This window comes from Cricetulus griseus, chromosome 6, assembly GCF_003668045.3.
Source record: "Cricetulus griseus strain 17A/GY chromosome 6, alternate assembly CriGri-PICRH-1.0, whole genome shotgun sequence".
NCBI classification, from domain to species: domain Eukaryota; kingdom Metazoa; phylum Chordata; class Mammalia; order Rodentia; family Cricetidae; genus Cricetulus; species Cricetulus griseus.
The window spans coordinates 153,606,969-153,634,654 of NC_048599.1; the positions used below are offsets into that span (position 1 = coordinate 153,606,969).

Consider the following 27,686-nt stretch of genomic DNA (forward strand, 5'->3'; position numbering starts at 1 on the left):
TAGGGCGGGACTTGGGGGGGCGAGAAGGGAAGTTGGCAGCGCCTGCGCGCCCTTCAGGGCCAGTGGAGGATGCGCGCGCAGCACGTTCTTCCCCCGGAAGTTTTTGCTGGGCAACTGAAAAGGTGAGTCCAAGTTACCGCTCCGGATCAGAGCGAGAGTCCGGGCCATGGGAAGCCCCGGAGTCCTCGCCTTTTTCTGAAGTACCGTGGTGAGGGGCTGCTCGGTCGGGGAGCCTGTGACATCACCCGGGAGGTGGAGGCCGACCGAGGCTGGGGTTCCGGGAGCGGAGCCCCCTACACACACTATGTCGCCCGTGGGGCGGGGCTTGCAGCTACGTTGGGTGGAGCCTGTGAGGAATGGCAGATGCCCCGCCTCCGTGGTCATCGATGGTTTCTTTTTGATTGTGGGGCCCAAGCCTAGGCAACTCTTGTGGAAGAGTCTAGCCTTTGGTCCTCTGGTATGCTGCGTTCTAGGAACAGGAGCATAGTCGATGATACCAAGATGATGTTAATAGGTAGAATAGGTTAAATGAATGGATGCATGATACTCAAGACAGACTTAGTATCATAGCCTGAATCACTGGCTGTGCAGTCTTTGACAGGGGACCTCAGCACTCTTGAGACCCCTTAGTTGCTTCCACCCACACTTATTGAGCACATTATGTAAAAATCTGTGTTTATGTATTTTGCACATGAACTGTCCCCTCCCTTAGGGGTAGCTCTGAACTTTAATAGTGGTGATATCTAAAAATGGCTCAGACCTAGAATCCTACCAATTTGGAGGTCAAGTCAAGAAAATTTTGGAGATTAGTGAGTTCCAGGACAGCCCAACATGGTACTACAGAATGACACCCTGTCTCAGTAAATAAAACTGAATATGGTGGTATGTGCTAATAAGCTGAGCAGTTCAGGAGGTAAAGACAGGAGGATCAAAAGTTCAAGGTCAGCCTGGGATATTTTTCAAACCTTGCCTAAAGGCTGAAGAGTTGGCTCAATGTTTGAAGACCCAAACTGGTTTCCAGTTCGCAACTGCCTGTAACTCCAGTTCCAGAGGATCAATGCATGTGACTTCAGAGATACTTGCACTCATATGCACATACCCACATGAAGACACACATACACAAAATTTAAAGTCATAAAGATAAATATTCCTAAGTCCTGCATATCTAGTTTGCATTCTAAAGATGATTGGAATGCCACACAGAAAATTAAGCTAATTGTACGGTATGCCTCCATGGTACCTTATCTACATGTCTGCATCCAAAATCTGGAAAATGAAAGGCTTTCTCTGCTTGCAGTTCACATGGTGGCCTATGCTGACCTGTCTGAACTTGTTTGCTGACAGCTCACCGACAGAACTGTGTGGCTGTTTATCATCAGAGATGATGCTCCACGCTCCACTAGTCTTAGGCTTTGTGTGTCTATATGCCATGGATTTGCAGGTTCCCAGATAGACCAGAAGAGAGTGTGAGATACCTTGGAGCTGGAGTTGAAGTTAAAGGTGATTGTGAGCCATCCATCAGACTTGTGTGATGGAGACTTTTTTTAAGATTTTATTTATTTATTATGTATAAAACATTCTGCTTCCATGTATAACTGCACACCAGACGAGGGCACCAGATCTCATAACGGATGGTTGTGAGCCACCATGTGGTTGCTGGGAATTGAATTCGGGACCCCTGGAAGAGCAGTCAGTGCTCTTAACCTCTGAGCCATCTCTCCAGTCCCGTGTTGTATTTGTTTATGTTGCATTTGTTTAAATATGTAAAGATGTGTTGCTGTTTTTCTTTGCCTACCTGAGTGGTCTAATAAAAAGATGAACAGCCAATAGGAAGAGAGGTATAGATGGGACTTAGTAGGAAGAGAAATTTAGGCTTGGGAGAAGAAAGAAAAAGAGACACTAGGGAAATGCCAGGGGTCAGACAGACAGACATAGAGGAACCAGGAAAGTAGGACATACAGATAAAAGAAAGGTTAAAAAGGCCCAAGACAAAATGTAGATGACAAGGAGCAGGTTAAACTAAGTTAAAAGAGCTTGTGGGACAAGCCTAAGCTAAGGCTGAACATTCATAATAATAAATCTCCATGTCTTTATTCGGGAGCTGGTTGGCAGCCGAGAGAAAATTCCAACTACAGAGACTGAAATTGGGTCCTATGGAAGAATAGTGTGAATTCTGAATATCTAAGACATCTAGCCTGCCCTCAAAACTAACTTTAAATGGATCCCTGTGACCGCTGTTGTGATAGTAAACCACAGTGACAAGGTGTCAAATCTGATGTTCATTCTAATTAGGATGTGACTGCAATAGAAGCAGGAGAGATGACAGCATAGGCCGGTGACAGGTGGAAGAGCCAGAGGATATTCACTTAAAGCCCTGGCATTGCCTGCTCAGTCCAATGCTGAGCATGAGCTCCTGCATGGGAGCCTCTGAGCGGAAGCTAAGAACCCAGTCCATTTCCTCACATTGACTTTATAAATGGGTGCCAGGTTATATGCTGGTGAAGGTGTGCATATGAGAGCTAGCCAGTGGGAAGTGAAAACAGGAGTACAAGGCTGGCCTGGGCTACACGTGATCCTGTCTCAAAACTAAAACAAGATTTAAAGGATGAATGATTGGCCATTCAAGTAGCACTTGCTGTGACTGTTTGACCAGTGCCCAGTAAAAGTTAGCCAGTACTTTTCACTTTCGAAGTGAGCCTCAGTTAGTATCTTCCTTTTTGTTCATTTCCAGGCTGTTGTCAAGATGGAGTTTCCAACTCAGTAATCCAAGGACCAGACCCTGAGTTCATAAAGGTACCCTTGCCTCTGAGACCCATTTCCCACGAGGAGCCAGCCCACCCATGCTGTCTCCTCTCTATGGCTTCAGGTGGATCTTTCTACCTTGTGAGCCACGGTGTGGAAAGGCTTACCCAGTGAGGCGGTTGCTCCTTCCAAGAGGCCATCTCTTCCCCAATGACGGCTAAGGAAAATAGGCTTAACATGGAATTACCAAAGACACCAGCAAAACGAGGTGTGCTGGTGAATACCTGGTATCCAAGCGATAAGGAAATGGATGGAGGTTATGCCTCAGATGTCATGGTGTGGGTGTGGGTTCATGCAGGTCTGCTGAAAGAAAACTCAGAGACACTTTAAGAGTGAATATAGTGTTTGTGGCTGCAGGGGCCCCAGCCTGGAAGGACTTAAGTGCTTTCCCTACTCCCAGGGCATTTTTTATTTTTCTCAGTATTTACACTTAAGCCAGTTGATTACCATATGTTCAGAACAACTTGAATGAGGCCTCCAAAAACACAATGCCAAGTGCAAAGTCTCAATTCATCAGTTACCACAGTTTTAGTTTTCTGTGTTTCCTAAACCATGTTTTGCATAGGCTTTGTGTTCTTGGGAAAGTCCCAAACAAAGTTCACACAGTAGGACAAAGGATGGATTAGGCTGGGGCTAACTCTCCAGAGCGAGGCCAGTGCTATCAATCTGGCACCAGCCCCAGCAGAATTCTGCTACAGATCCCCCTCTTTTTATAAAAATCAATTATTTTGAATGTTATGCAGCCTCATCGTATGTACAGCTTTTTTTCTGTCTTACAATCCTATATAAGTAGGCCAAAACACATTTTAAAGTTAGTAAAGCTACTATTGCTAAGACAAGAGCAACACCCGCTAGAATAAGAAATCTATTAAAGTAATTCATGGGGTTGAATGATGCTGTGGTATCAGCAAGACTTTCCATAACATCCATTCCTGTCGTATCAGGCAACTTGTTTGCAAACGTTTCTTTAATTTCTTTTGTAAATCATAAATCATTTGAGAAGAATTAGGGTGACCCATCAAATGCACCTTAACCATATCCCAATCACATTTGCTTTCATTAAATCTTAGGGGTGTGATGCAGTAAGAAGAGACACTCCAACCACATTTTCATTTTATCTGCTCCTTCAAAATTTCGAACTGATCCCCTGACAATATAACAGCCTGCCTTAACTCAGCTAATTCATTCATGATCTCATTATCAATCTTATTTTGTTCAGTCCAAAGTTCTTTTGAATGTTTATGCCAGTCCCTAACGAACTCAGCAGTTTTAATTTCTTTATGAAATGCCAATCCATAAATGCTGTAGCCATAAATGCAAAAATTCCCAAGATAACTGCAATAACAGCCCAACCATTGACCCATTTGACATGTCCTTTTTAGTATTCTTTCGGTGAGCTTCTGTACCAGGGTCATCATAGGAGAGTCTCACCATGGCCTCGACAACCTCACTGGTATCCAGATTGCTGGCCTTGCTCTAAGAATACATAAACTTTCAAAGGTTAAAATTGAAATAATACTAGAATTAACACAGGTATGAAGGGTACAGCATTCATAAGTGATGCTGTATTATTAGGATGCCACTGCATAGGCTCCTTTAGTAGCAAATAAGGAAGTGGCACACATGCCATAAAAGCATGGCTTTGATTTAGTCTAAAAGACAAAGTATGTTTATCATCCTCAATGTTTAATTTTCCTCCCACGCCTTAAGAGGGTGGAAGGCACTTGCCGATTTCCACAAGTTAGTCTGAATTCAATTGCCAGGTTGCAGGAGAGGACTTGCCATTCTAACTCCGTGCCACTGGATAGGTTCATTAACAGAAGCCCTGATTTCCACAGTAAACTATACCGTTTCCATCTTAACTCTGAGTGAGAATATCTTCCTTGAGGGGAGCCAAAAGGGCTCCAGTCTATGAGTCTCCTTGGGAGATATTAAATAGCACTGGAGGCTCCTCACTCTTACATTGCTGCCGATGCACCCAGTCAGATTCCTTGTTGGTAACCCACATCTCACAGAACAATAGATTTATGGAACTAATCTCCTGTCCTTTAAAACCAGCATATAGGGGTTGGAGAGATGGCTCAGAGGTTAAGAGCACTGACTGCTCTTCCAGAGGTCCTGAGTTCAATTCCCAGCAACCACATGGTGGCTCACAACCATCTACAATTCAATCTGCTGCCCTCTTCTGGCAAGTAGGCAGATCACTGTATATGTAATAAATAAATAATCTTAAAAAATAAAATAAAATAGAACCAGCATATAATTTTTTTTCTTTGGTTTTGGTTTTTTGAGAGAGGGTTTCCTCTGTATTGTTTTGGAGCCTGTCCTGGTACTTGCTCTGTAGACCAGGCTGGCCTCAAACTCACAGAGACCCACCTGCCTCTGCCTTCCATGTGCTGGGATTGTGTGAGCCACCAATGCCCGGCTAAAACCAGCATATAAAGCCTGTTATGATAATCTTGGGTAGTATTGACTAGGGATACCTACACTTGAGAGGTAATTTTAAGGCATCGAATTTCATTTCCCATGCAAATAGGAATTCCTTGAACTCTCACAGTGTAATTCTCAATTACCCTATCCTCCCCCATTGGCTAAGCAGGACCCCTGTTGTCATAAGGACCAGGGATCCAGGAAGATTGATTAACCACTACAGGAATCTCCATATTTCCCAACTTACTGCTGTATTAATTGGAGGATTGGGTATAAAAGCCCAATATGTATAGTTTGCCCCTGTATAATCACCACAAATAAGTGTATCAAGGAACAGATCTGTAGCTTTTAGGTTTTGGAGTCATTCGCCTTCCCTTTGTCACGTAAATCCTTAAGTTGTACCCAGGTGGGAGGATTCACTATTTAATTTAAAGGCCTCCTGTGTTTTCTTCCCCAGAGGTGTGTCCACAGTCACAGCATCTGATATATTCCTCTCAATTATGCCAGAATTTTATCCATTTTGATGGGATCCACAATCTTTTATCTTCTGTGGAAACATAAGCATACTCTCCATTCTCCATGTCCTCTGCTTCAGTTCCCACTGCTTCTGAGTTCCTTCTTGCATTTCTGCATTAACTTCCCTCCATGATGGACTATAAATTATAAGATGAAATAAGCCCCTTCCCCCCCAAGTTGCTTCTGTTCATGGTGTTTATCACAGCAATAGAAAAAGCAAACTATGATAACATGTAAATGTGTGAGTGTGGGTGACATGGGTGCTTGTAGAGGACAGAGGACAACTCAGATTGTCAGCCTTGGCAGCAAGCACCTTTACCTACCAAGCCAACCTACCAAGTTCTCAACCTGTGGGTTATAACCCCATGGGGGTGGGGTGTCAAACAACCCTTTCACAGCGGCTGCATGTCAGACATCCTGCATATCAGCTATTTATATTATGATTCATAGCAGTAGCAAGTAGCAAGTCTTTCTGTATCCTGCCAGCCAGCTCTCAAATGACCACATAGAGACTTAATTATAAAAGCTTGGCCAATACAATAGGTTAGGCTTATTTCTAACTAGCTCTTATAACTTAAATGAACCTGTATTTTTTAATCTATGTTTTTGTTTGTTTGTTTGTTTGTTTTTATGTGGCTTGGTTACGTTTACTTTGTAAAGCCCAGGCTGTTTGCTCTGCATGCTGGCATCTCCTCCCTTTTTCTTCCCAGCATTTTCTCTGCACTGAAAATCCTGCCTAACTGTTGATTGTTTAGCTTTTTATTAAGCCAGTCAGAGTGATACATCTTCATAGTGTACTAAAAGATTGTTCCACAAGAGCAGCAAATTTACAGTTAAGAAATAGCAATGGAAATAATTTTGTGGTTGGGGGGGTCATCATCCATGAGGAATGGTATTAAAGGAGCAGAGCATTAGGAAGGCTGAGAACCACTGGACTAAGCCATCTTGTCAGCCCTTGTGAGCCAGAGTCAGCCCTTCCTTCTCTGAGTTGTTTCTGTGGGATATTATGTAACAGTGGCCAAAAAGAACAGAGTAAAAGTCTGCTGGAATGTTGTGGCCAGCACTGTCAGCTGGGCTGCTGACCTCTAGGAAGGTAGCAGGGTCTGAGTGGCAACCTTTGCAGCCCAGTGTGTTACACGGCTCCATGGCTGAAACAAAAGACCTCTGCTCTGCCATGACCCTGGAGAAAGGAAAGCTTTGTGTGCTGTGAAATAACCCTTTTACACACTATGAAGATGTGTCTTTGCCAAGGCACCTCCTGATTAGTTTAATAAAAGAGCTGACTGGTCAATAACTAGGCAGGAGGAGGTTTGGTGAGAGAGCCTAACTGAGCGGATGTTGGGAAGAAGAAGAAGAAGAAGAAGAAGAAGGGCGGAGTCATGGGAGTCGCCAGCAGATGCAGAGGAAGCAGGAGATGAACATGCTGTGTACTGAGATAAGGTACTGAACCATGTGGTAGAACATAGATAAAATATGCGTTAATTTAAGATGTAAGAGCTAGCCGGGCGTTGGTGGTGCACACCTTTAATCCCAGCACTTGGGAGGCAGAGGCAGGCAGATCTCTATGAGTTCGAGGCCAGCCTGGTCTCCAGAGTGAGTGCCAGGATAGGCTCCAAAGCTACACAGAGAAACCCTGTCTCGAAAAACAAAACAAAACAAAACAAAAAAAAACAAAACAAAAAGATGTAAGAGCTAGTTAGTAACAAGCTTAAACTATCGGCTAAGCATTTATAATTAATAGTAAGTCTCTGTGTGGTTATTTGGGAGTGGCTGCAGGGGCAGAGCTGACTATCAGTTCTGCCTACATTTCTCCTCTTTGCTGAGGCATCTGGATGGCTTGTGGCTTTCAAAGGCAAGTTCTGGAATTCTGTAAGTCATCAGTTAGAAGAAAGAGGCCCAAACAGCTTTGAGATTCAGCATGGAAAGATGAGAGGGAAGCACATACAGAGCAATAAAAGGGAGCTGGAGAGGCAGCTCAATTGGGAGAAGGCTCTCCCACCATGTGCTCAGGTTCTTTTCTGTTGCTGTGATGTAACTCAGGGAAGAAAAGATTTCTTTGGCTTGCACATCCAGGGCACCGTCTATCCTTGAGGGAGTTAAAGCGTGGACTTGGCTCAGAAGCTATGGAGGGACACTGCTTGCTGGCTCATGCTCATCTGTCTTTCTTTTATGGTCTAGGACCATCTTCCAGTCTAGGACTGGTGCTGCCTGCAGTGAGCTGGTCCCTCCTACATCAATCAAGACAACCTCCCCACAGGCAAATCTGATCCAGACAATTCCTCAATTAAAGCTTTCCTCTCAAATTATTTTAGACTGTGTCAGGTTGATAATTAAAGCTAACTAAGACACCAAGCCAATATAAAGACCTGAGTTCAACCTCAGGACTTAGCAGAAAAATCTTTGGTGTGATAAGTGCACACCTGTAATCCTAGTAGTGGGGAGTCAGAGATGGGGATCCGCAGGTTGGACTGGCCGGACTGTCTACTTGACAAGCTACAGACCGGTCAGAGTCACTGTCTAAAAGGGTTACCTCTAAATGCATGCACATGCCCTTTGCAGTTCTCCACAGTTCATACATTTCCTAGAGGAAAGACACAGCCGAAACCAGCAGGAGCACAACAAGCCAAACTCAGTGAAATGCAGTCGTCCCATTGCGGCATAGTCCTAGTGTCATTCTGATTCCTGTCCCCCTTTTTGTATTGCAGCATGATCTCCTTCTGTCCAGTCTGTGGCAAAAGTGTCCAGGTATCATTCAACTTCTGCCCGTACTGTGGCAAGGCCCTACCTGTAGAGGAGCATGCAGGAACCCAGACTGGCAATACACCTCTTGTGTCATCCTTTCGAGGTAGGAACCAGCAAAGTCCAGCCCCGTCCTGCAGTTTCTCACAACTTCTATAGTTACAGTTTGGGCCATAGTGTTGAAATCCTTGTCTACATAACTGTGGTCTCTGTGTCTCATGACCACAAAAGGGAGGTTTGCCCTTAAGCATGTCCACAGAAGCAGAGGTAGCCAAGGCAACGGTTTCTTTAGCAGACAGTTTCACTGGACAGCTGTGTCGGCCATTTCCTAGAGGAGAGACACAGAGCTGAAACCAGTAGGAGCACAACAAGCCAGACTCAGTGAAATGCAGCCGTCCCGTGTCTGCATAGTCTTAGCCCTTACCAGACTGCCAAACAGTCTCCATGCAAGGAGTGGTGCACTGTGTTGTGTGCATATTAACACACTGAGTGTTTACCGTTTATTTCTTGTTCAAAGGCACACCTGAGTTTAGAAGGCAGCTTACAGGAGTCTGCATTCTCTCTCCCCCATGTGGGACCTAGGGATTGAACTCTTGTTATTAGGATCTGTAGCAAGTGCTTTTACCCACTAAGCCATCTTACTGGGGCATCTGTGGTACTTTCTAGTCATCATCATGGAAGTTGTCAGCTGTCATGCTACTGGGCTATGTCACTTATCGTGCGCATGGATTATAATGAAGTTAAAGGGTGTCTGGAATCACTGAATCACCTTAGAATTGGCAGCTGCTACGGTATGGTAGCTGTGCCTGGATTCTAAGCACTTGGGAAGCTGAGGCAGGAGAATCACCGTGAGTCTGAGTCCTGGCTACAGAGTGGGATCCTGTCTCAAGAATAAAACAAAAAGGGGGCTGGAGACATGGCTCAGTGGTTAAGAACACTTAACCACTTTTTTAAGAAAAAAAGCAAAAAGAATTAAAAGACACAAGTATTTGCAAAGCATGTTTAATATGTTTGTAGAAAAGAATAAAAGTGCTTTAAATATATATATATATATATATATATATATATATAAAAAAACATAAATAGATACACACACATACATAATCATTGCGATGAGAAACTTAGTGTATGCTGTAAATGGCAGACTAGACAGAGCTAAAGGATTTACTCAAAAGCTGGACACAGTGGCACATACCGTGATCCTAGCACTTAGGAGGCTGAGGAAGGAGAGTTGGAATTTTCTTGAGTTTAAGACCAACCTAGGCCATATAGCAAGACCTTGTCTTTTTCTGAGACAGGCTTCCTCTTGTGTAGCCTTGGCTATCTTGGAACTCTGTAAGGTTAGGCTGGCCTGGAACACAGAGATCCTCCTGCCTCTGCCTTTCAAGTACAGGGATTAAAGCTGTGCCACCACCGCCCGACTGCAAGACCTTGTCTTTTATTTATTTATTTGTTCAGCATTGGCTGTGCCTGAAAGGCCCTTCGGAATACTAATCTGTATTTCGTTCACTTTTAGGCTCAAGGAAAGAGCTGAACTTCAGTTCTAAAACCTCTCCCAAGACAGTGAAATGGTCACACACTGTCACTTCTCTCCCAACCACCTCCCTCTCTGACTGTGACAGTTCTGAGTCTGAAAATACCTTGAGTTCTCCTGAGAGAGCCACAGGTGAGAGCTGGGGTTGGTACGTGTCTGGATGGGGCAAAGACAGGTCATCTAACAAGGTCTGGGACCAGGGTTAGAGAGATGACTCCAGAGTAAGAGTGCTTGCACTCAAGTTCGGTTCCTAGCACGCATGTCCTGACAACTCACCGCCTGTAGCTCAGCTCCAGGAGCCCAGTGCCCTCTTCCACTTCCATAGGCACCAAATACAAGTGAAATTACCCAGCCCTAATTAAAAATAAAATCTGAAAATTAAAACAGTGTTTGAGAAAAAGCTACTGCTGTTTCAACTGAAGCATCCTGTTAGTTCCCACAGGGACCTTTGACACCCCAAGGTGACTTCATTGCCCACAGTCCATGCTTTCTGCCTTAACTCTCACCACTCCACAAACCCAGCACCTATCTTAACATCTGTTGTCATTTATCATTCTATGTTTCCCAGACAATTTCCTTTGTTTGTTTGTTTGTTTGTTTGAGACTGGTTCTTACTATACAGCTTAAGCTGGCCTAGAACTCAAAGCTATCCTACTGGTTCAGCCTCCCAAAGTACTGGGATTATGGGCACACGCTATCACATTTAGTTTTTGAGTAATTTTTTCATCTCTATCTTCCAATTTATGAATTCTTTTTCTAGCCATATTTGGCCTGCCATTTAATCTGCATACTGTGTTTTTGACTACATATCCCAGTAAACAGAGGTGCCATGTGAGGGACTATCTATGCCTAGCTCTTCTGATCTTTTCCCTCAGAAAGCTTGCTTCACCTCCTGCTGATTTGCTGGGCTCTCCAATTCCAGCCATTTATAGACCTGATCTCTTGGAATTCCTTCTGAGCTTGTGAATGGATATTGAGGCCTCTTCCACCTCTGGCTAGATCTGCCGTAATTTTCCACTCATTGCTTTAGGTTCCATGTTCCTTGCAGCCTCTCTTCTGGCCTGCATGTTCTTTGGGGAAGGAACCATACAGAACTCATATGTATCTTACCAGCCAGTGCTGGGCAAGAGAGGCCTGGTGCTTAGGTGTCCTTTAAGATCAAGCCCTGAGTCTAACACATTTCTGGGCCTTCTTCTTAGCTCAACACATAGCCAGGACCCATTTCAGGGTATTTTGGGGTCAATGTCTATAATGTACTTTCTCCCTTGCAAACTTGTATATTTAGCCAGTAAGACCCTGCTCTGAGGTACCTTCCCCCAGGAAGCCTCCCTTGACTTCTTCCAGCCACCTCTCTCTTCTGGCTGCAATGTCCACCTTGACTGCTTTGTCTCTGATTTGATTCTGACTGGTCATGTCTAGTTCAGAATCCTCCCTCCTGCACACTGGGAAGGGTCCAAACCTGACCCATGTGGGTCTCCAGTGTTGTGGAACAAAGACCCTGATTGCAAACACTCCGGGAGAACCCACAAATGAGTAGGGATGGCATCGTGGTCACTGCTTCTCTTGGGCTACTTTCTCTTTATCTGGTCATCGTCCTGCAGGCACCTGGAGCAGACCCCCCACCCCCAGAGGCAGCCCACAGTCCTCCAGGCTAAGTCCTCAGACGCTGAAGCGGAGCCGGGTGACCACCTCACTCCAGGCTTTGCCCACAGGGACAGAGCTAACAGACAAGAAAGGGCAACACTGGACACTGGGGGCCCTCCAGGCCCGGGATGACCAAGGCATTCTCTATGAAGGTACACACTCTCCCAGTGCACAGGGGGTGCGCCAGGCCATGTAGCAGCAGCACCTGGACAAGGGCACTGCAGTGCCTAAGGACAGCAATTTGAGGGAGGAAAGATGAGCTAGGGCTCGGGATTTGACCAGGTTAAGTCCATTGTGGCAGGGAGGGTAGATAGAGCAGAGTACCCAGGGACCAGAGGAAAGGGCTACAGGGAGTGACCAAGGCAAGGGGTGACCCTCAGGGATGTGTCCCCAGTTGCCACCTCCTCCAGCTGGGCCCCACCTCCCAGTGATGCTGTTACATTTGAATCCTTCAAAGGATTAGTTCTGATAGCCCTCATAACCTCATCATCTCTCTGGAAGTCATCACAGTCTCCTGGAACTGTGCTCCTCTAGCCTTGCTACTGCCCAGGCCCATCAGGTTGATGGGTAAGATGAGGCAGGCAGTGAGGTGAAGGTGGTGGAGCGCTGGCTGTCCTACTTCCATTCTGTTGGAACCCTGCCAAAAAGCCACTTAGGAGAGAAGGAGGTGGATTTGCATCACAGTTCCAGTTCATGATAGCAGAGAAATTAAGGCAGGAGCTCGAGGGGGCTGATCACAACCATAAACAGCAAAGGGCAAAGTTGAATGCATGTTTGTTTGCGTACTTGCTTTGCTCAGCTCCGTATCTCCACTCTTAAGAGCCCTGGACCCCTTCTTAGGGAATGGGCTGAGTTTTCCCACATCAATTAAGACAGTCCCCCACAGGCCAACCCAATGTACACAGTCTCTCATGAGACCTTCTTGCCAGATAATTTTAGGTTGTGTCACGTTGATAAAGCTATCACACTTCCCTAATGGAAGACTAGGTTCAATCCCTGGAACTTTGAAGAGAGGAGGAAGGCAGAGAAACATGGAGGAACAGGTGTTGAGCATAAAGTATACTTCCCATGGCAACCAGAGAACTAGGTCCTGGCTCTAAGCAGCGTAGGGATCGGTGGCCCTGCCACTTCCCTCAAGTTCTGATGGTTCTCTCTGCCATTCTACAGCTGAGCCCACTTCTGTCCTCCCCTGTGAAGCAAGAACTCGGAAGCATAGATTCTCACTCAAACTGGTGAGTGGTCCAGGGGCAGCTCAGAAAGGAGGATGTGGAACTTTCAAAGTATCCCTTGACCTCTGAGCCCCCTTGCAGCCTGGGGAACCTATCCTGGAAACAGGGTGCCCCTAGTCTGGGAAGAGCCATGAGACTCTGACACTCCCACGCTCTCTCGGAGGCAGAGGTGAGGAGATGTTTTCTGGTCATGCGACCCTGTTCCCTCTTAGCTCTAGGTTTCTGCATCAGTACCACTGCCTGCCTCCTACATAATGTTTTTGTCAGGCACTTTGTGACAGAATCTCTGTGTAGAACACATGGAGGAGGGAAGTATTTATTTGGTTCATGATTTGGGAAATATGAGTGTTATCATATGGGGTGGGTGTTGCCACACAGAGCATCTCACTTGTCAATCATGTGGGGAAGGTGTGGTCAAAAGCAGAGAGTCTGAGAGCATGAGCAAGAGGATGGTGGGGTAGAATATGTCTGCACAGGCCCCCTGAGGCCTAGTACCATCTGCTTCAGAGTTCCTGTGTGACAGATCCCAACTATGTAACTCCTGTGCACTGTCACTGGATTCTGTCAGCAAGTCTTTGAGGTAGCCACTGCATTCCAAACTTGACAGATGAGAAGAAAGGAATGGAGAGAGAAGGGGAGGGAAGAAAGAAGAAAGGAGTAAGATTGGGGTGCGGCTCAGTTAGTACCTGCCCAGCATGCACAGAGCCCAGGTTCTGTCACCAGTCACAAGCCAGGTATGGTACCTAGAATGTGGAGGCAGGAGGATCAAGAATTTTAAGTTCGGCTACATCAAGAGCTTGAGGCCCGCATTGAATACATAAGGCCCTGTCCTGGAAGAATATGGGGCTGTGAAGGTGGAGGAGAAAGGGAAGGGAAGGGAGACTGGGGAAGAGAGAAAGGGAGAGAGTCAGACAGAAACCTGGCTGTGTTTAATGCTATGGTCTTAAGAGCCAAGGGAGAGTAGTATATATAGTTAAAGGATTTGGCTTGATTAGGGTGTGTGTGTGTGTGCATCCTATCTTTAAAAAATACATATTTTATGTGTATGAATATGAGTATTTTTTCTGCTTGTATATCTTTGTGCCACTTGCATGTTTGGTGCCCACAGAGGCCAGAAGAGGGTGCCAGGTCCCCTAGAACTGAAGTTAAGGGTGGTTGTGAGCTGCTTGATGTGTGCTCTGGGAACCAAACCTAGGATCTCCGCAAGAGCAGCCATTGCTCTTACCCACTGCGTCATCTCTTCAGACCCTGACACTTTTTTTTTTTTTTTTTTTTTTTTGAAACTGGTTCTCAGTACTTCCTGGCAGTTCTGGTCATGCCCTCATTGCAAAGGAGGAGGCTAGGAGATGAAGTTTTTAGCTAAGAGCCACATTTCTAGGGCAAACTTATGGATCTTCCCATAAAATAATCAAAGGGAGGTGGATACCAAGTACAGCGTGCTCAGCTGTGATCCTCAGGGACTGCACTAATACAGGGACAGGAAGAAACTGAATTTGTTGGTATGGCACTGGGGGCTTGCTGGGAATTTGGGGCCCTTGTCTAAGGGAGTTTGGTGTAACAGCCTCTGCCCTCCTCTCACCCCCAGGACTCTAAGGATGGGCGCCTTTTCAATGAGCAGAACTTCTTTCAGAGGGCAGCCAAGCCTGCACAAGGTACTCCACCTGGTCTGGGCAGGAGAGTTAGTCAGGTGACAGGGCCCATAAGATATTTAATGATGTGACCAAAGACCTGGGTGTGTATCCACCTACATCTACAACCTGACTCCCTCAGCCCTCTGGCCTCGGGAGACAGGTGGGGCTGGCCTGTAGCAGCTCTGGAAAGACAAATGGTGACTGTCATGACACTGTGTGCTGGCTGTCACATCACAAATTGTTAGGTAAAATTTTAATCAAATTGCTTACATTCAAAACATACATAATCCTGGTATCCTAGTAGTTATTTCTGTGTTCTATTAGTCATATTCTCTGGGCTGTATAACTCTTGTCATGTGGTGAAAATAGCACACTGGATGCTCTGCCCTCTCTCCAACTGCTTCATTACTGTTGTGCTGCTGCCTTGGAAGTGGCCTGGTGGAAGTATTTACCCCATAGGTAGTAGCTGAACTGTCAGCCCCCATAGGTCTCCCCTGCCAGCTTGCACCTGGCCAGATCTCAACACCCAATCCCTTTGCAGGAGCCCAGGGGCCCAGTGATGCTGTGGCTGGCTAGACTTCTCGTCTTCTTGTCAGGGTTGTGTGTAAACTCAGAGGTCACCTGTCTTCCCTCCCTTCTTCCTTTTTTTTCTTTCATTCTTTTGAGACTGGGTCTTGTAGCCCTGGGTTTCTTGAAGTGGAAATGTAGTCAAGCATGACCTTGTGCTCCCGGTCTTCCTGCTCCCACCTCCTGAGTACTGGCATCACCAGTGTGCTCCAGCACATTTGATTTTATGCAGTGCTGGCAATGGGACCGAAGCCATTGTACATGCTAGGCAGGCACTCCTCGTCAAGCCCTTCCCTGTTGCTCTTACCCCTTCCCTCATGCCAGCTTTGTGCATGCCTGCTCAGAAATTACTGGCAGGCATGGATCACTGATATGCCCACCCTGTCCCGCCTCTTCTCATTGTCACCCACAAGAGTGGCCTACTAATGAGGACAAATGAGGAGTCCCAGAGTCTGGTCTGGGCTCTGTCTGCTTCTGGGCTAGGCAGGGATTGTTCCTGTGAGCCTGGCGTCTGTCTGGCCGTGGCTCTGACCCTGGCTCTGTATCCCGCAGTGAGCAAGTGGAAGAAGCAGTGCATGGTCCCGCTCCTGGCCATCCCCGCCTGCGTCGGCTTTGGCATTCACCAGGACAAGTACAGGTAAACCACCTCACTTGCTGTGCCCACCCTCTACCCCACCCAGTGACCCCTCTGCTGCGTGAGTAGGCATTTCTCAGGCGGACATCATTGCCTTTCTTCAGAATGGGGCTGTGGCTCCTATGACCAGGGTGGGTCCAGCTTTCCAAGTGGTGGGCTTTCTTCAGCTTGACTTACAGAGCAGCAGGTGACCTGGGCATCTCCTCCAGCAAAGCCTCACTGCCTTTGATGGTTCTTTTCTCTTATCCGGGCAGCAGAGGGGAAGGGAAAAAGCAAGGTGAGGCAGCAGCTAAGAGCGAAGACTAAGAGACTCAAGAGTAAGGGCTGACATACCTGAGAGGCCGGCCCCCTGCTTGCTGAGGACTGGGGTGTGGGAATTGGTGAAAACAATCTGGTGGAAAACTAAGGGGTGAAAAATCTCAGTCAGTCCCCATACCTGCCCCAGAGTATTGTGAGAGCTTACAGGAAAGGGGGACAGTGAGCCCAAAGGCAAGAATACACAGTGTAGATTAGCATTGGTGGAGATAAGGTCCTAAGTCACCCTGCCCAAGTCCTGTGTATTACCTTGCAGGGCTTAGCATCCCACACTTCCAGCTCCCATGGTTCTCTGTCTTCTAGATTCCTGGTATTCCCCAGTCTGGGGAGGAGCCTTCAGTCAGCCCTGGATGATAACCCAAAGCACATAGTATCAGAGAGATGTGTTCTGCAGGTGGCCTGCAGGCTGGTATGTACCTCAGAACCATTCCACATCCTCTTCAAATCCCAACTTCCCCATCAGGCAGAATAATTCATCTTCATGGATGCACAGAGGCCAGAACATGAGTTGTTTAATCAGTGGGGTGATGATGTCCTGCAATATCAGCCTGGAACAAAGGGTGCAGGCCATGGTTTTTGAGCCTGTACTCTCAGGATGAATGGGAAGGATTACGATGCTGGGTGGAAGAGTGGTGAAGTATGTAGAAGGGAAATTTCCAGGCTAAGGGGTCAGCTTGGGCCAAGGCTTGTGTCTGACTTACTTTTTTATTGCTAGAATACTATGACCACTTAAGGAAAAAGAAGTTTGTTTTGGGCATACAGTTTCAGAGAGTGAGAGTCCATGCTGGCAGAATGGCAGTAGCAGTCAGCAGGCAGTAGAAGCAGCTAGCATTCACACCTTGTAACCATGAAACAGAGAGAGCACTGGAATGGCAGGAGCCTTTGAAACCTCAAGCCCAACCCCAGTAACACCTCCTCCAACAACAGGCTACATCTTCAAACAGTTCCACTGACCAAGTATTCAAATACTCAAGACTATTGGGGACATCTCATTTAGACCACCACAGCTTTGTATAGAGACATTACTCATTCCCTCGTTCGTTCGTTCGTTCGTTCGTTCGTTCGTTCGTTCATGTATGTATGTATGCTCGCTCTCACTAAATAGTCACCAAGTACCCATCTTTCTCTGACTGGGATGAAGCAGAGAGCAGCCAATCCTGTCTTCCTGTCTTCATTCTCAGTTAGGTGGACAGGACTCTGGCAAACAGTTGGCTTTTTGAAATGACCCCTACTTGCCAGGCAGTGATGGTGCACACCTTAAATCCTAGAAGGTAGAGAGAAGCAGTTAAAACTGAGTTTGAGGCCAGCCTGGTCTATAGAGTGGGTTCCAGGATAGCCAGTGTTACACAGTGAAATCCTGTCTTGCAAAACAACAAAAAAGAAATGACCCCTGCTTAATGAAGGATGAGGAGCCAGATCACATAGCTGGAGATGTAAGCACCAAGGGAGTGATGTGCTTGTTAAGTGAGGTGAGTGTCCTAGCACAGTCTATAGTATGGTGGTGTGGGGCATCAGAGTGTGCAGAGAACAGCAAACACGTCCATCACACAGAGTCGCAGATACCAGGTAAGGATCAGGAGGTGCCGTGAGCCATGGGCAGGTGAGGCAGAAAGACCATCAGGCTGTGTGGGGTTGAGCTGGAGCACAGAAACTAAATGCAAGATGAAGCTCAAGTGAAAGAGGTGGGGCTTGCAGAGCATCCTGGCCAGGGGAAGGAGAAATTATAGAAGAACAAGTGTCCCCAGGGTTAAGGAGGGGACTGGAGATAGAAGCAGGATGGATGACAGTCCAGAGATGTGTGTAAACACTGGAGCTGGAGATGCAGGTGGGATTGCTGGGAGCATGTAGCTCCGCAGCAGAGCTGCTGCTAGAACCCCAGGAAGGGGCTTGGCAGTTTGTCTCTTCTCTCTTAGAAAGACAGGCAGAGCTCTGATGCTGGAGGGTGCCAATTACTTCTGCACAGGGATGTTAGATCTGCACAGGAGGTAAATGGAAAGGCAAATACTAGCTAACTGATGGTTTGTTTGTTTTGTTGGAGATGGGGTTTCTCTGTGTGGCCCTGGCTGTCCTGGAGCTTTCTCTGTAGACCAGGCTGGCCTCCAACTCACAGAGATCCGCCTGCCTCTACCCCCCAAGTGCTGAGATTAAAGGCACCACCACCACCCAGCAACTGCTGATTTCTTCAGAAAGAAATTTGAGTCATGAGCAGGCATGCTACTACAGTGAACTTCATCATGCTACACTAGAAGTTGGCAGGATCACAATATGGTGACCCCTAGGTTGACACCTTTGCTCCTTTCCCATTTGTCATGACTGTCAGTTATGCTGCCTCAACACCTGCTTCTTCCTCCAGCTGGATGCTCTGCAGTTCCTCCATGACAATGAGTATGTTCATGGGAATCTGACAGCTGAGAATGTCTTTGTGAATCCAGAAGATCTAAGCCAGGTGAGAGCCAGACCCTTCCAACACACACACACACACACACACACACACACACACACACACATATGCACAAACATCCCTTTTTGTGATGCTGGGGGTGTGGCTCCATTGGTAGAGTGCTTGCCCAGCATACATAAAAAGAACCCTGGGCTCCATATCTGAGACCACTTAAACTGGGCATGTTGGCACACATCTGTCATCCCAGCATTCAGGAAGTGGACACAGGAGGATCAGTTCAGTCACTCTCAGCCAGGAGTGGTACACACCTTTAATTCCAGCACTCAGCTGCAGAGGCAGGTTATTCTGTGAGTTTGAGCCCAGCCTGCTCTATATCGTGAGTTCCAGTACAGCCAGAGCTACATAGAGACCCTATCTGAAACAACATCAAAAAAAGTTCCGTCGTCCTCAACTGCATATGGAGTTCCAGGTCAGCCCAGCCTGTATGAGAACCTGTCTCCAAAAACAGCCAATGTTACAATTGAGACAGGAAGCATCTCTCCATAGGCTTGTGTGCTGGTGGTACTTTAGAGCTGAGGCAGGTGGAGTGCTGGGAGTCCAGGCAAAGTCAAAAGAACAAAGCAGCTTAGGTGCTAAACTTAGTCCTCGGAGTTGGGATTTGTGTGCCTGGGTCAAAGGACTCTGGCTCCACATTAGACATATTTATTGATGGAGCCATCATTTGGTGGTATCCTTTGCAGGGCGGTAGAAATGAGGAGTGGGGCTCCAGGAGCATGCCTTTCAAGGGTGTTTCTTGCCTTCCCTCCATTCCTCTCTGCTTCCCAGCCACTGTGAGGTGAGCAGTCTCCGCTACACACTTGGTTCACCACAATACTCATTCTCACCCGAGACCCAAAGCAGGGGTGAAGCTGAGTTTGTCTAACCTGCAACAATAGAGTGCCAAGCCTTCCCCTTTACAGCTGTCAGGGATTGATAGGCAGCTCCTAAAACAGGCGTCTGTGCTCACATTGGAGTCTGACACCCACACTGCTGTCCTAACCTTAGGTCTTTGTGACTCCTTGTCCACAGGTGACCCTGGTGGGATATGGCTTCACCTTCCGCTACTGTCCCGGTGGCAAACATGTGACCTACAAAGAAGGCAGCAGAAGCCCACACGAGGGAGACCTGGAGTTCATTAGTGTGGACACGCACAAGGGATGCGGTGAGAGGGGCTCAACGCCATGACATAACACTTCTCGTCCTGGGCAGCTCCATGGGTTCTCAGTCATGGGCAATAGACACCAGAAATAGAGGGTCATAAAGGGTGCCATGATGAGGACTGGCCATGTGAAGGATTTATCCCCTTCAGCACCAGCGAGAACTGGATGGTGGCCTTTGAGCAGTAGGGATATGAGATTTAGGACAAAGAGTGGCTTTGTCACACTTCCTGAGTCTCAGAGTCCCAATCTGGCAGACTTGGGAAGTGATGAGTGCTGCCTTAGGATTACCTAGAAATGCAGGTGTAGAAATGGGGCCGTCCATTACTAGAGCGTGAGATCTTTGTGGTGTCATGAACGTTAAGCATTGAACAAGAAGAGGACCTGGTTGTCCATAGGAAGCATGCAGGAGGGGTGACGGCCCTAGGCATGTTCTCCAGCCCCTTTCTTGAGTCTTCCATGTGCCGGCACATACACTTTCCTAGACTAAAGTCCCTGAGCAGGGGTGGTGCCTGTTCTGCTCCAGGGGCAGGAAGTGAAGCAGCTCGTACTTAACTTAGGACACAGCTGTCTAAACAGTGAGTTAGGAGGCAAAAGGAAAGTGCCAGCCTCGTGCCAGGTTCTCTGCCCTGTTCTGTCTCCTCTATGATTAGATAGCTCCACGCTGCAATCTTTTCCCACTTAACTGTATGGGAAATGATTGGAAACTCCTGTCTGTTTGGAAGATAAGAGGTCAGGCCTGATACACAGGCCCCCAGAGCTCATTGGGTAAGTATATCAACACAAGATGAATATACAGGGGCCTTGGGGTACTGGAGTAGGTGACATGCAACAGAGTGTGTAAGAATCGTGGCAAGAAAAAGGGAGGCTGGGGACTAACAAATGAAGAGGTGCAGCATCCAGACTGAGCCACCACCTCTCCCCTTTCTTCCTTAGGGCCCTCCCGCCGCAGTGACCTCCAGACCTTGGGCTACTGTATGCTCAAGTGGCTTTATGGGTCCCTGCCATGGACAAGCTGCCTTCCCAACACTGAGGAGATCACTAGGCAGAAGCAGATGTGAGTGTAAGGGTCTGTAGCACCCAGAACTAACCCAGGCACCCCTTCGGGTAGGGGAGGAGCTCACATCCCAGCAGGGAGCAAGAGGGGTGGAAAGGCAGCCACCTACACCCACACCCACAGCCCTCTGCAGCCTCAAGACATTCTCTGTAGTGTATTCCAGCAGAAGAGAGTTTGGGCTCTATGGCCATCCCACCCAGGGTTGGCTTCTGGCTCCACTGTTCTGGGTGCTGGGTGAGTACCTTGACTTCTGTGAGCCCCAGGGTTCTCCCACCACAAACTGCTATGTAATTAGCACCTGAGTAACAAGCTGTGAGGGGTTAGAAGGTGATTGTGCTCTGTACAGGGCTTCATGGCCATTGCATGCAAAACACCACAACTCATTCACAGGCTGCATTCACAGTGCATGCACCCCTAGTCACCCTGCCCCCATACCCCTAGGATTAGTGCCTTGGTCTCAGCATGTGAGTGTTCAAGTCTTAACAGTTGGTAAGGACAGAGAGAAGCATTGTACTGGGGTTCAGCACCAAGGATAGACACAAGTTTGTGCACTAGGGACTGCTGTTCAGCACCTAGGATAGCAGCAGGAAACTCTTCGGGACTGGGCACTGTATGACACCAAGGACAACAAAAATGGCTTTGAAAGGAGTCGCTCTGCTGTACACGTCAGTTAGATGTTGGTCTTAGGGTCTGCTGTATGGTGAGGAAATGTGACCTTGGCTGGGTCCATAGGGTGTGTCGCTTCAGCACAGGGACAGCAGACTCCCAGCCCTGGGTTAGCCCTGTAGAGACTGGATGGCAGCAGGGCCCCCGACCATCCAGGATAGGCTTCACAGGTGGCTGAAGTCACCAGGAATGTCAGCTGGAGCCCTGGGAGGATGAGATCTTTGAGAAAAGAGGGAGCACCCCAGGGAACACTCACCAGGCTGCTTCGCTTCCTGATCTTAGGATGCTTTGATATACTTGGCTATTGTTCCCCTCATGGTACCTGCTACTTAGTCTCCTGTTCCGGCCACACCATGTGGTGCTGTTTCCACAGCAGTAAAATAATTTCCTCTTGAAATGAAGCCCAGTGGAGTGAGCAGGTGGTCCAAAGGCTAAAAGGTCAGGAGCGTCAAGTTAGTGAGATACTCCTGTGGCTTGGGCTAGGGGCAAACCAGGGAGCCCACAAACACTGCAGCTTAATCAGGTGTGCTGGCTTATGTCTCAGGTGGGGAGCCTTGATTCTCCAACACACATCTAGTTTCCTTATGTCCACATTCTGTTACCACATCTGGAAATAGAGAATACACATTGTGGGTGTCCAGGATACAGTGTTGTCATAAGCAGTAAGTAATATTGTGTGGCCCAGCCTGGACTTGAGTGTGGACACAGGTAATGTAGCAAGAAGCAGCCAGAGCATGGGAGAGTGGTGGCCTGGAGCAATCAGGGAACAAGTTGCAGGAAGCAGTGAGTGGCAGTGAGGCCATGGGTTTAGGAGCATGGGGCAGGGAAGGATATGATGGAGACCAAGCCACAGGGGCTGCTGGTGGACATTCTGTTGCTGAATTTTAATTGTGCACTGGGGAGCCACAGACAGGCTGTGGCTGTACAGGGTAGTGTTGGGCCTGGTCAGAGAGAGACCATAGGGCCCTTTCAGAGTCACAGAGCAGGAGGCCTGAGGTGAGCCCAGAGCCAGGACAGGAACTTATTAGGAACTAAGAAACAGGAGGGTGGGGTTTGAGAAAGCTTGGCTGGGAGCAGGTGAGATAAGACGAGTGGTGGAAGCTAGCCTGGCAGTCTAGACGAGAGAACCAGTGGGACGGGGGACTTGGGGAGGGCCCAGAAGCACTGTCTGTCTGTCTGTCCTGAGTGCTGTATATGTGCGTGCATGCGTGTGTGGTTTATCCTTGCATATTAGAGCATTCTCTGTTGCGAATTCCTACTGAAAATATGTGTAATAACTTATCCAGCCTTGTGGAATTGGGTTTTTACTTGGAAGCTCACACACAGCCACCAGAAATGCAGATTCCTAAGCCTGGAGGTAGCTCAGTCAGTACAGTGTCTGCCTAGTACCGCATGAGCCATGCCTAGTGTATACCTCTCATCCCAACATTGAGGAGGTAGAGGCAGGAGGGTCTGAAGTTCAAGGTCATTGTCAGCTACAGAGTGAATTAATGGCTAGCCTGGGCCACATGACATAATATTATGAAGGTTGCATATTAACTGGTTGTTGAAACTACTGTGGCAGAGGCTTTGGGAACTTGACCCTTGGTTCTCCCACACTCAGCAATGCCATTCAGAGCTGTGGTTCTGGGTCCATTAGTTGAGTTCTCACAGCAAATCTGATAAGACATGACTACCACACTGTAGGCCTTGGGTGTGTTTGCGTGTGTGTGCATGAGTGCATGCCTGCATTTGTATGTATAGGGGACACTTCATCTTAACACATCACTCTCCTTTCCCACGTGCTTCTTTCTCCCCTGAAGGTATCAGCACAACCCTGACCTCTTTGTGGGACTGTGTCGCCGCTGGAGCAAGGCCTCAGGTATGTCATGGGGGGAGGTGCAGGCAGGCACCTGTGTGTGTGCCTCTGTGTGTGTGCACGTATGTCACAGCATGAGTGTGGAGGTAAGAAGACCCCTACAGGGCTCTCTTTGCTGAGGACTCTGTGGATTCTGAGGGTCAGACGTGGTCTGTCAAGTGCCTTTATCCATTGAGCCATATGGATGGCCCTGTACTTTTTGTTTTGTTTTGTTTTGTTTGTTTTTTGAGACAAGGTTTTTCTGTGTAGACCTGCCTGACCTAGAATTCACTTTTTAAACCAGACTAGCCTGGAACTCACAGAGATCTGCCTGCCTCTGCCTCCCAACTGCTGGGAGTAAAGGTGTGGGCCACCACTGCTCATCAGGACCTGTAATTTTTTAATAGAATTATATTACTGAGATTGGGTTCCTTTTTTTCCTTGTTTGAGACAGGTAGATTATGGAGGTTTTTTTTACATTAATACTTGTAGGATTTGTTGTTTGAGCCAGGGTCTGATTTGTATTCACCTGCCTCAAATGCTGAGACCAAAGGCGTATACCTCCAGCCATTAGTAGGATTTGGTTGGGGTTTTTGTAATTAAAAAGTAAAAATATCTTTGACTTTTAAACTGAATTATGCCAGACAGTGGTGGCTCACACCTTTAATCCCAGTACTAGGGAGGCAGATGAGGGCAGATCGCTGTGACTTTGAGACCAGTCTGGTCTACAAGAGCAAGTTCCAGGACAGGCTCCAAAGCTGCACAGAGAAACCCTGTCTGAAAAAAACAAACAAGACTGAATTACAGTCTTAGAAGATGGCTCAGTGTGTAAAGTGTTTGCTGTATAAGTGTGAGGGCCTGAAATCACATCCCCTGAGCCTCCCTGAAGCCACATGCAGCACTCATCTCTGTAAACCCAGTGCTCCCACCTGGAGACAGAGGCAGAAGTAGAGCAGGCCCTGGCATCCGTGGCCAGCTAGCCCGTGTACACACACCAAGAAGCACTGCTTCAAACAAGGTGAGAGGTGAGGGCCAGCACTCAGGGCTGTCTGAGCTCTGCATACATGGCAAGATGCACATGCACCTGCGCACACATGAACATGCTTTCATGCATGCACACATAAAGTCGTTTTGGGTTGAGTGGTATCTGGTTCATCTGTTGGTTTTATGGGCTCTCAGTGCAGTGCAGCCTCTGTGGCTGTTCCCAGTCAGACAGATTAATTTCTGCTGTGCAGGGACCCTGTGGGGTAGACTCCTCATCAGCCCCAGAATAGTCTAAGGCCTGCCCAGGCAGTGGGCAGTAACATTCATTGCCAAGGGAGGAGCACTGTGCATGCCAGCCTTGCTTGTTGCATCTACAGCTGACTCCTGCTCTTTTCCAAACTATTGTGAATTTGGATCTCAGCACCCTTGTGAAAAGCCTGCATAGCATTGTGTGCTTATAATCCCAGTGCTGGATGTGCAGACAGGTGGACCGTTGTACCTCGATGGCCAACTATTCTAGCTGGATCAGTGAACTACAGGTTAATGAGAGATCCTGCTCAGAACACAAAGTGGAGTGTGACACCTGAGAAGAAGCAGCTGCTGTTGACCTCTGCTTTTGACACACACAGACCTTCACATAGAGAACAATACACACACAGGAAAATAAAAAATACCACTATGGGGCTGTTGACATGGCTCAGGGGGTAAAAGCCCTTGCTGATGCCTGATGATAGGTTCAACCCCCAGGAGCCACATGGAAGGAAGCCAAAACTAATTTCCACATGTTCTCCTCTGACCTCCACATATGTAATAAGTAAATGTTAGGGGGAAAGTACCACTGGGCTGGACGATGCTTGCTGCTGTTACAGAGACCAGAGTCCAACTCTCAAACCCACATCATATAGCTCTTAACTGTCTGTGACTCCAACTATGGAGGATCCAAGACCCTTTTCCTGCTCTCTGAGGGCATTCCCCCCTACCCCCCCCACACACACACATATTTTTTAAAGGTATCATCATGCCAGGTGTGGTTGGTACACACTTTTGATGCCAGCACTTGGATGGCAGGCTGGTAGAACTCTCTGAGCTCTAAGTCAACATGGTCTCCGTAGTGAGTTCTAAGTCAGCCATGGATACATACTCTGTCTCAAAAACAAACAAAACAACAATAATAAAAATGGTACCATTGGGCTAGAGAGATGGCTCAGAGGTTAAGAGCACTGGCTGTTCTTCCAGAGCACTGGCTGAACTTCCTGAGTTCAATTCCCAGCAACCACATAGTGGCTCACAACCATCTGTAATGAGATATGGTGCCCTCTTCTGGCGTGCAGGCATATATAGAGGCAGAATGTTATATACATAATAAGTAAATCTTTAAAAAAATGTTTTTTTAAAAAAAATGGTACCATCATGGTATCATCCTGTTTCCCCAGCATTCAAGACACCAAGGCAGTAGGATTGTCAGGAACTGGAGACCAGCCTCTGCTACATACTGCTACATAGTGAATTCCAGGCCAGCCTGGGCTACAGAGTAAGACTCTTTATAGACTTTGTTTTTTCCAAATTAAAAAAGAGCCCTTCTAACCTGTGTGATGTAAGTGCCTACACTTAACTTACAGGGCCAAGGTTACCTGATACGGCTGGCGAGAAATTACACCAGGTTTGGGTTGGAGGGCCACAGCAAGACTGAAGCTGTGACAGTTTTATTGAGAGCAATCAGACTTTGTGTACCCTGATCAGAAACAGAATGTAGTGACAGTCGCCAGGATCAATACATTGTAGTTGTCAGGATACAGTGATGTTGGCAAGCTATACAAGCTTAATGTCTAAGACCAATTGTCCTGTTGAGCTTCCATGCCTCCTTGACTTCTAAGGAAACATACAGAGAAACACAAAACGGCCTGAATGCTTCACTGCCAGAGGGAGCGCCTTGGTTCTCAGGAACTGAAAAGCACACAGTGCCCCAAGAGCCATGGGCTCTCACCTGAACAGTCTGATGTGTACCTCTCAAAGCAGCTAGGCCAGGCCATCTCCACGGTTCCCTGAAGGTTGGCACACCTGTTCCCATGGTTGAACCCTTTTAAAAGCATACTTGGTTGCACATAGGGCTTGCCTGCAGCTCATGCTGGTCACAGTGGTTCCCGACTGCCCATCTGTGTCCCTCTGCTCTGTGACTCCTTTTGTGCACTGTGCTCACATTGCGTCCTGCCTCAGCGGGAACCTCCAGTCCCCACGTTAGAGGTGCACATAGGTCTTCCTCACAGGAATCTGTTGTGAAGTAGTACGGGATGGGACGGGATGTGGATGGGTGGGTGACTGGCCTCACGTGACAGCCGCTGACAGACTGGTGAGCACTCTGGTGTTATCTGTCATTCTACTGACGCTTCCCACACGAGGACAGCAGACATAAGAACTTCAAGTGGCACTGAGCACAGGGGACTTCGGATGCCACCTCTAAGCCCTCTCCTGTGCTTTTGGGTGTCTTGACCACAGAGACCCTGCAGGAGTACCTGAAGGTGGTGATGGCCCTCAATTACGAGGAGAAGCCTCCTTATGCCATGCTGAGGAACAATCTAGAAGCCCTGCTGAAGGATCTTCGGGTGTCACCCTATGACCCCCTGGACCTCCAGATGGTGCCTTAGGTGGAATCCAGGTGAGGAGGTTGTAGTTTTAACTCCTCACCCCTTACCAGGCCTGTGAGGGACTGGTTGCCCCAGGCCCAGCAATTGGTAGACCTTTGGCTTCCCCATGGGCTCCTGAAATTAGTTCAAGAGGAAGCCAGACAGCTGGAACTCAAGCTGGGTGATCTGTGTGACCAGAAAATTCTAAAGGCACCCAGATGTGATGGTGTAACCCTGCCCCACTTTTGCTGTTTGTTTGAGACAGACTCTCATGAGACTCAGGCCATGCTCAAACTCTGTGTAGTGAGGCTGACCTAGAGCTCCTGATCCTCTTGTCCTACCTCCAGAGTGCTGGGACTATCAGTTTGGGCATGCGGGGATGGACCCCAGGGCCTCCCTCACCATCCTCAGATCCCTTGACGCCAATCACATTCACCTCATGTCATCTTCCTGCCCGGCCCTGCCTGTTGTCAACAGGGGACTGACTTTGAGTTGCCTTTGTCTCCGACCCCTTGCCTCCACACTGACAGTGTTCAAGGCTGCTGTCTCTCGTATTGTTGGTGCACTTCCAGTACCTCCCAGAAGTGTGGTGGGAAGGAGGGGCTTAAAATCCTTAAGTTCCTTACAACTGTGTTTATTTTACAGAACGTCTGACTTGCAGCTTGAAATAGAACATGAAGTGGTGTGGCTGGAGTCCCATGAGTGTGCGCTTCCACTGCTCCCTTAGGACATAAGAATCAGCCCTCTCACAATGTGAAACTTCCTCATCTCTCCACAGTTGTCAGTGGAGGTGCCTGGATGCTGGTGACAGCAGTGGCCACTCCCTGGGGCCCTCTCGCCTTGGGCATTCCTGTGATTCCATAATAAACTGTTTCTAATCAAC

The 27,686-nt window shown here is 47.7% G+C and overlaps 1 protein-coding gene across 4 annotated transcripts; it reads left to right on the top strand.

The window, feature by feature from the left end:
• Vrk3 (VRK serine/threonine kinase 3) lies at window positions 1–27,686 on the top strand. Of its 4 annotated transcripts, none has more exons than XR_003486385.2 (16): window positions 3–122; window positions 2,732–2,793; window positions 7,047–7,188; window positions 8,454–8,593; window positions 10,004–10,153; window positions 11,623–11,817; window positions 12,833–12,897; window positions 14,480–14,546; window positions 15,645–15,729; window positions 16,345–16,450; window positions 18,395–18,487; window positions 19,511–19,643; window positions 20,575–20,695; window positions 23,164–23,222; window positions 25,616–25,713; window positions 26,676–26,807. XR_003486385.2 is itself a non-coding variant. In XM_027420775.2 (16 exons), the coding sequence occupies exons 3-15, from the start codon at window positions 7,145–7,147 to the stop codon at window positions 26,822–26,824; spliced, it is 1,407 nt and encodes a 468-aa protein (XP_027276576.1). In that variant the 5' UTR covers window positions 7–122; window positions 2,732–2,793; window positions 7,047–7,144; the 3' UTR covers window positions 26,825–26,835; window positions 27,449–27,686. The 4 variants fall into 4 exon arrangements, 3 of the variants coding, with proteins under 3 accessions (XP_027276579.1, XP_027276576.1, XP_027276578.1); XM_027420775.2 differs by lacking the exon at window positions 25,616–25,713 and adding an exon at window positions 27,449–27,686 and having other exon boundaries at window positions 7–122; window positions 26,676–26,835; XM_027420778.2 differs by lacking the exons at window positions 18,395–18,487; window positions 25,616–25,713 and adding an exon at window positions 27,449–27,686 and having other exon boundaries at window positions 1–122; window positions 26,676–26,835.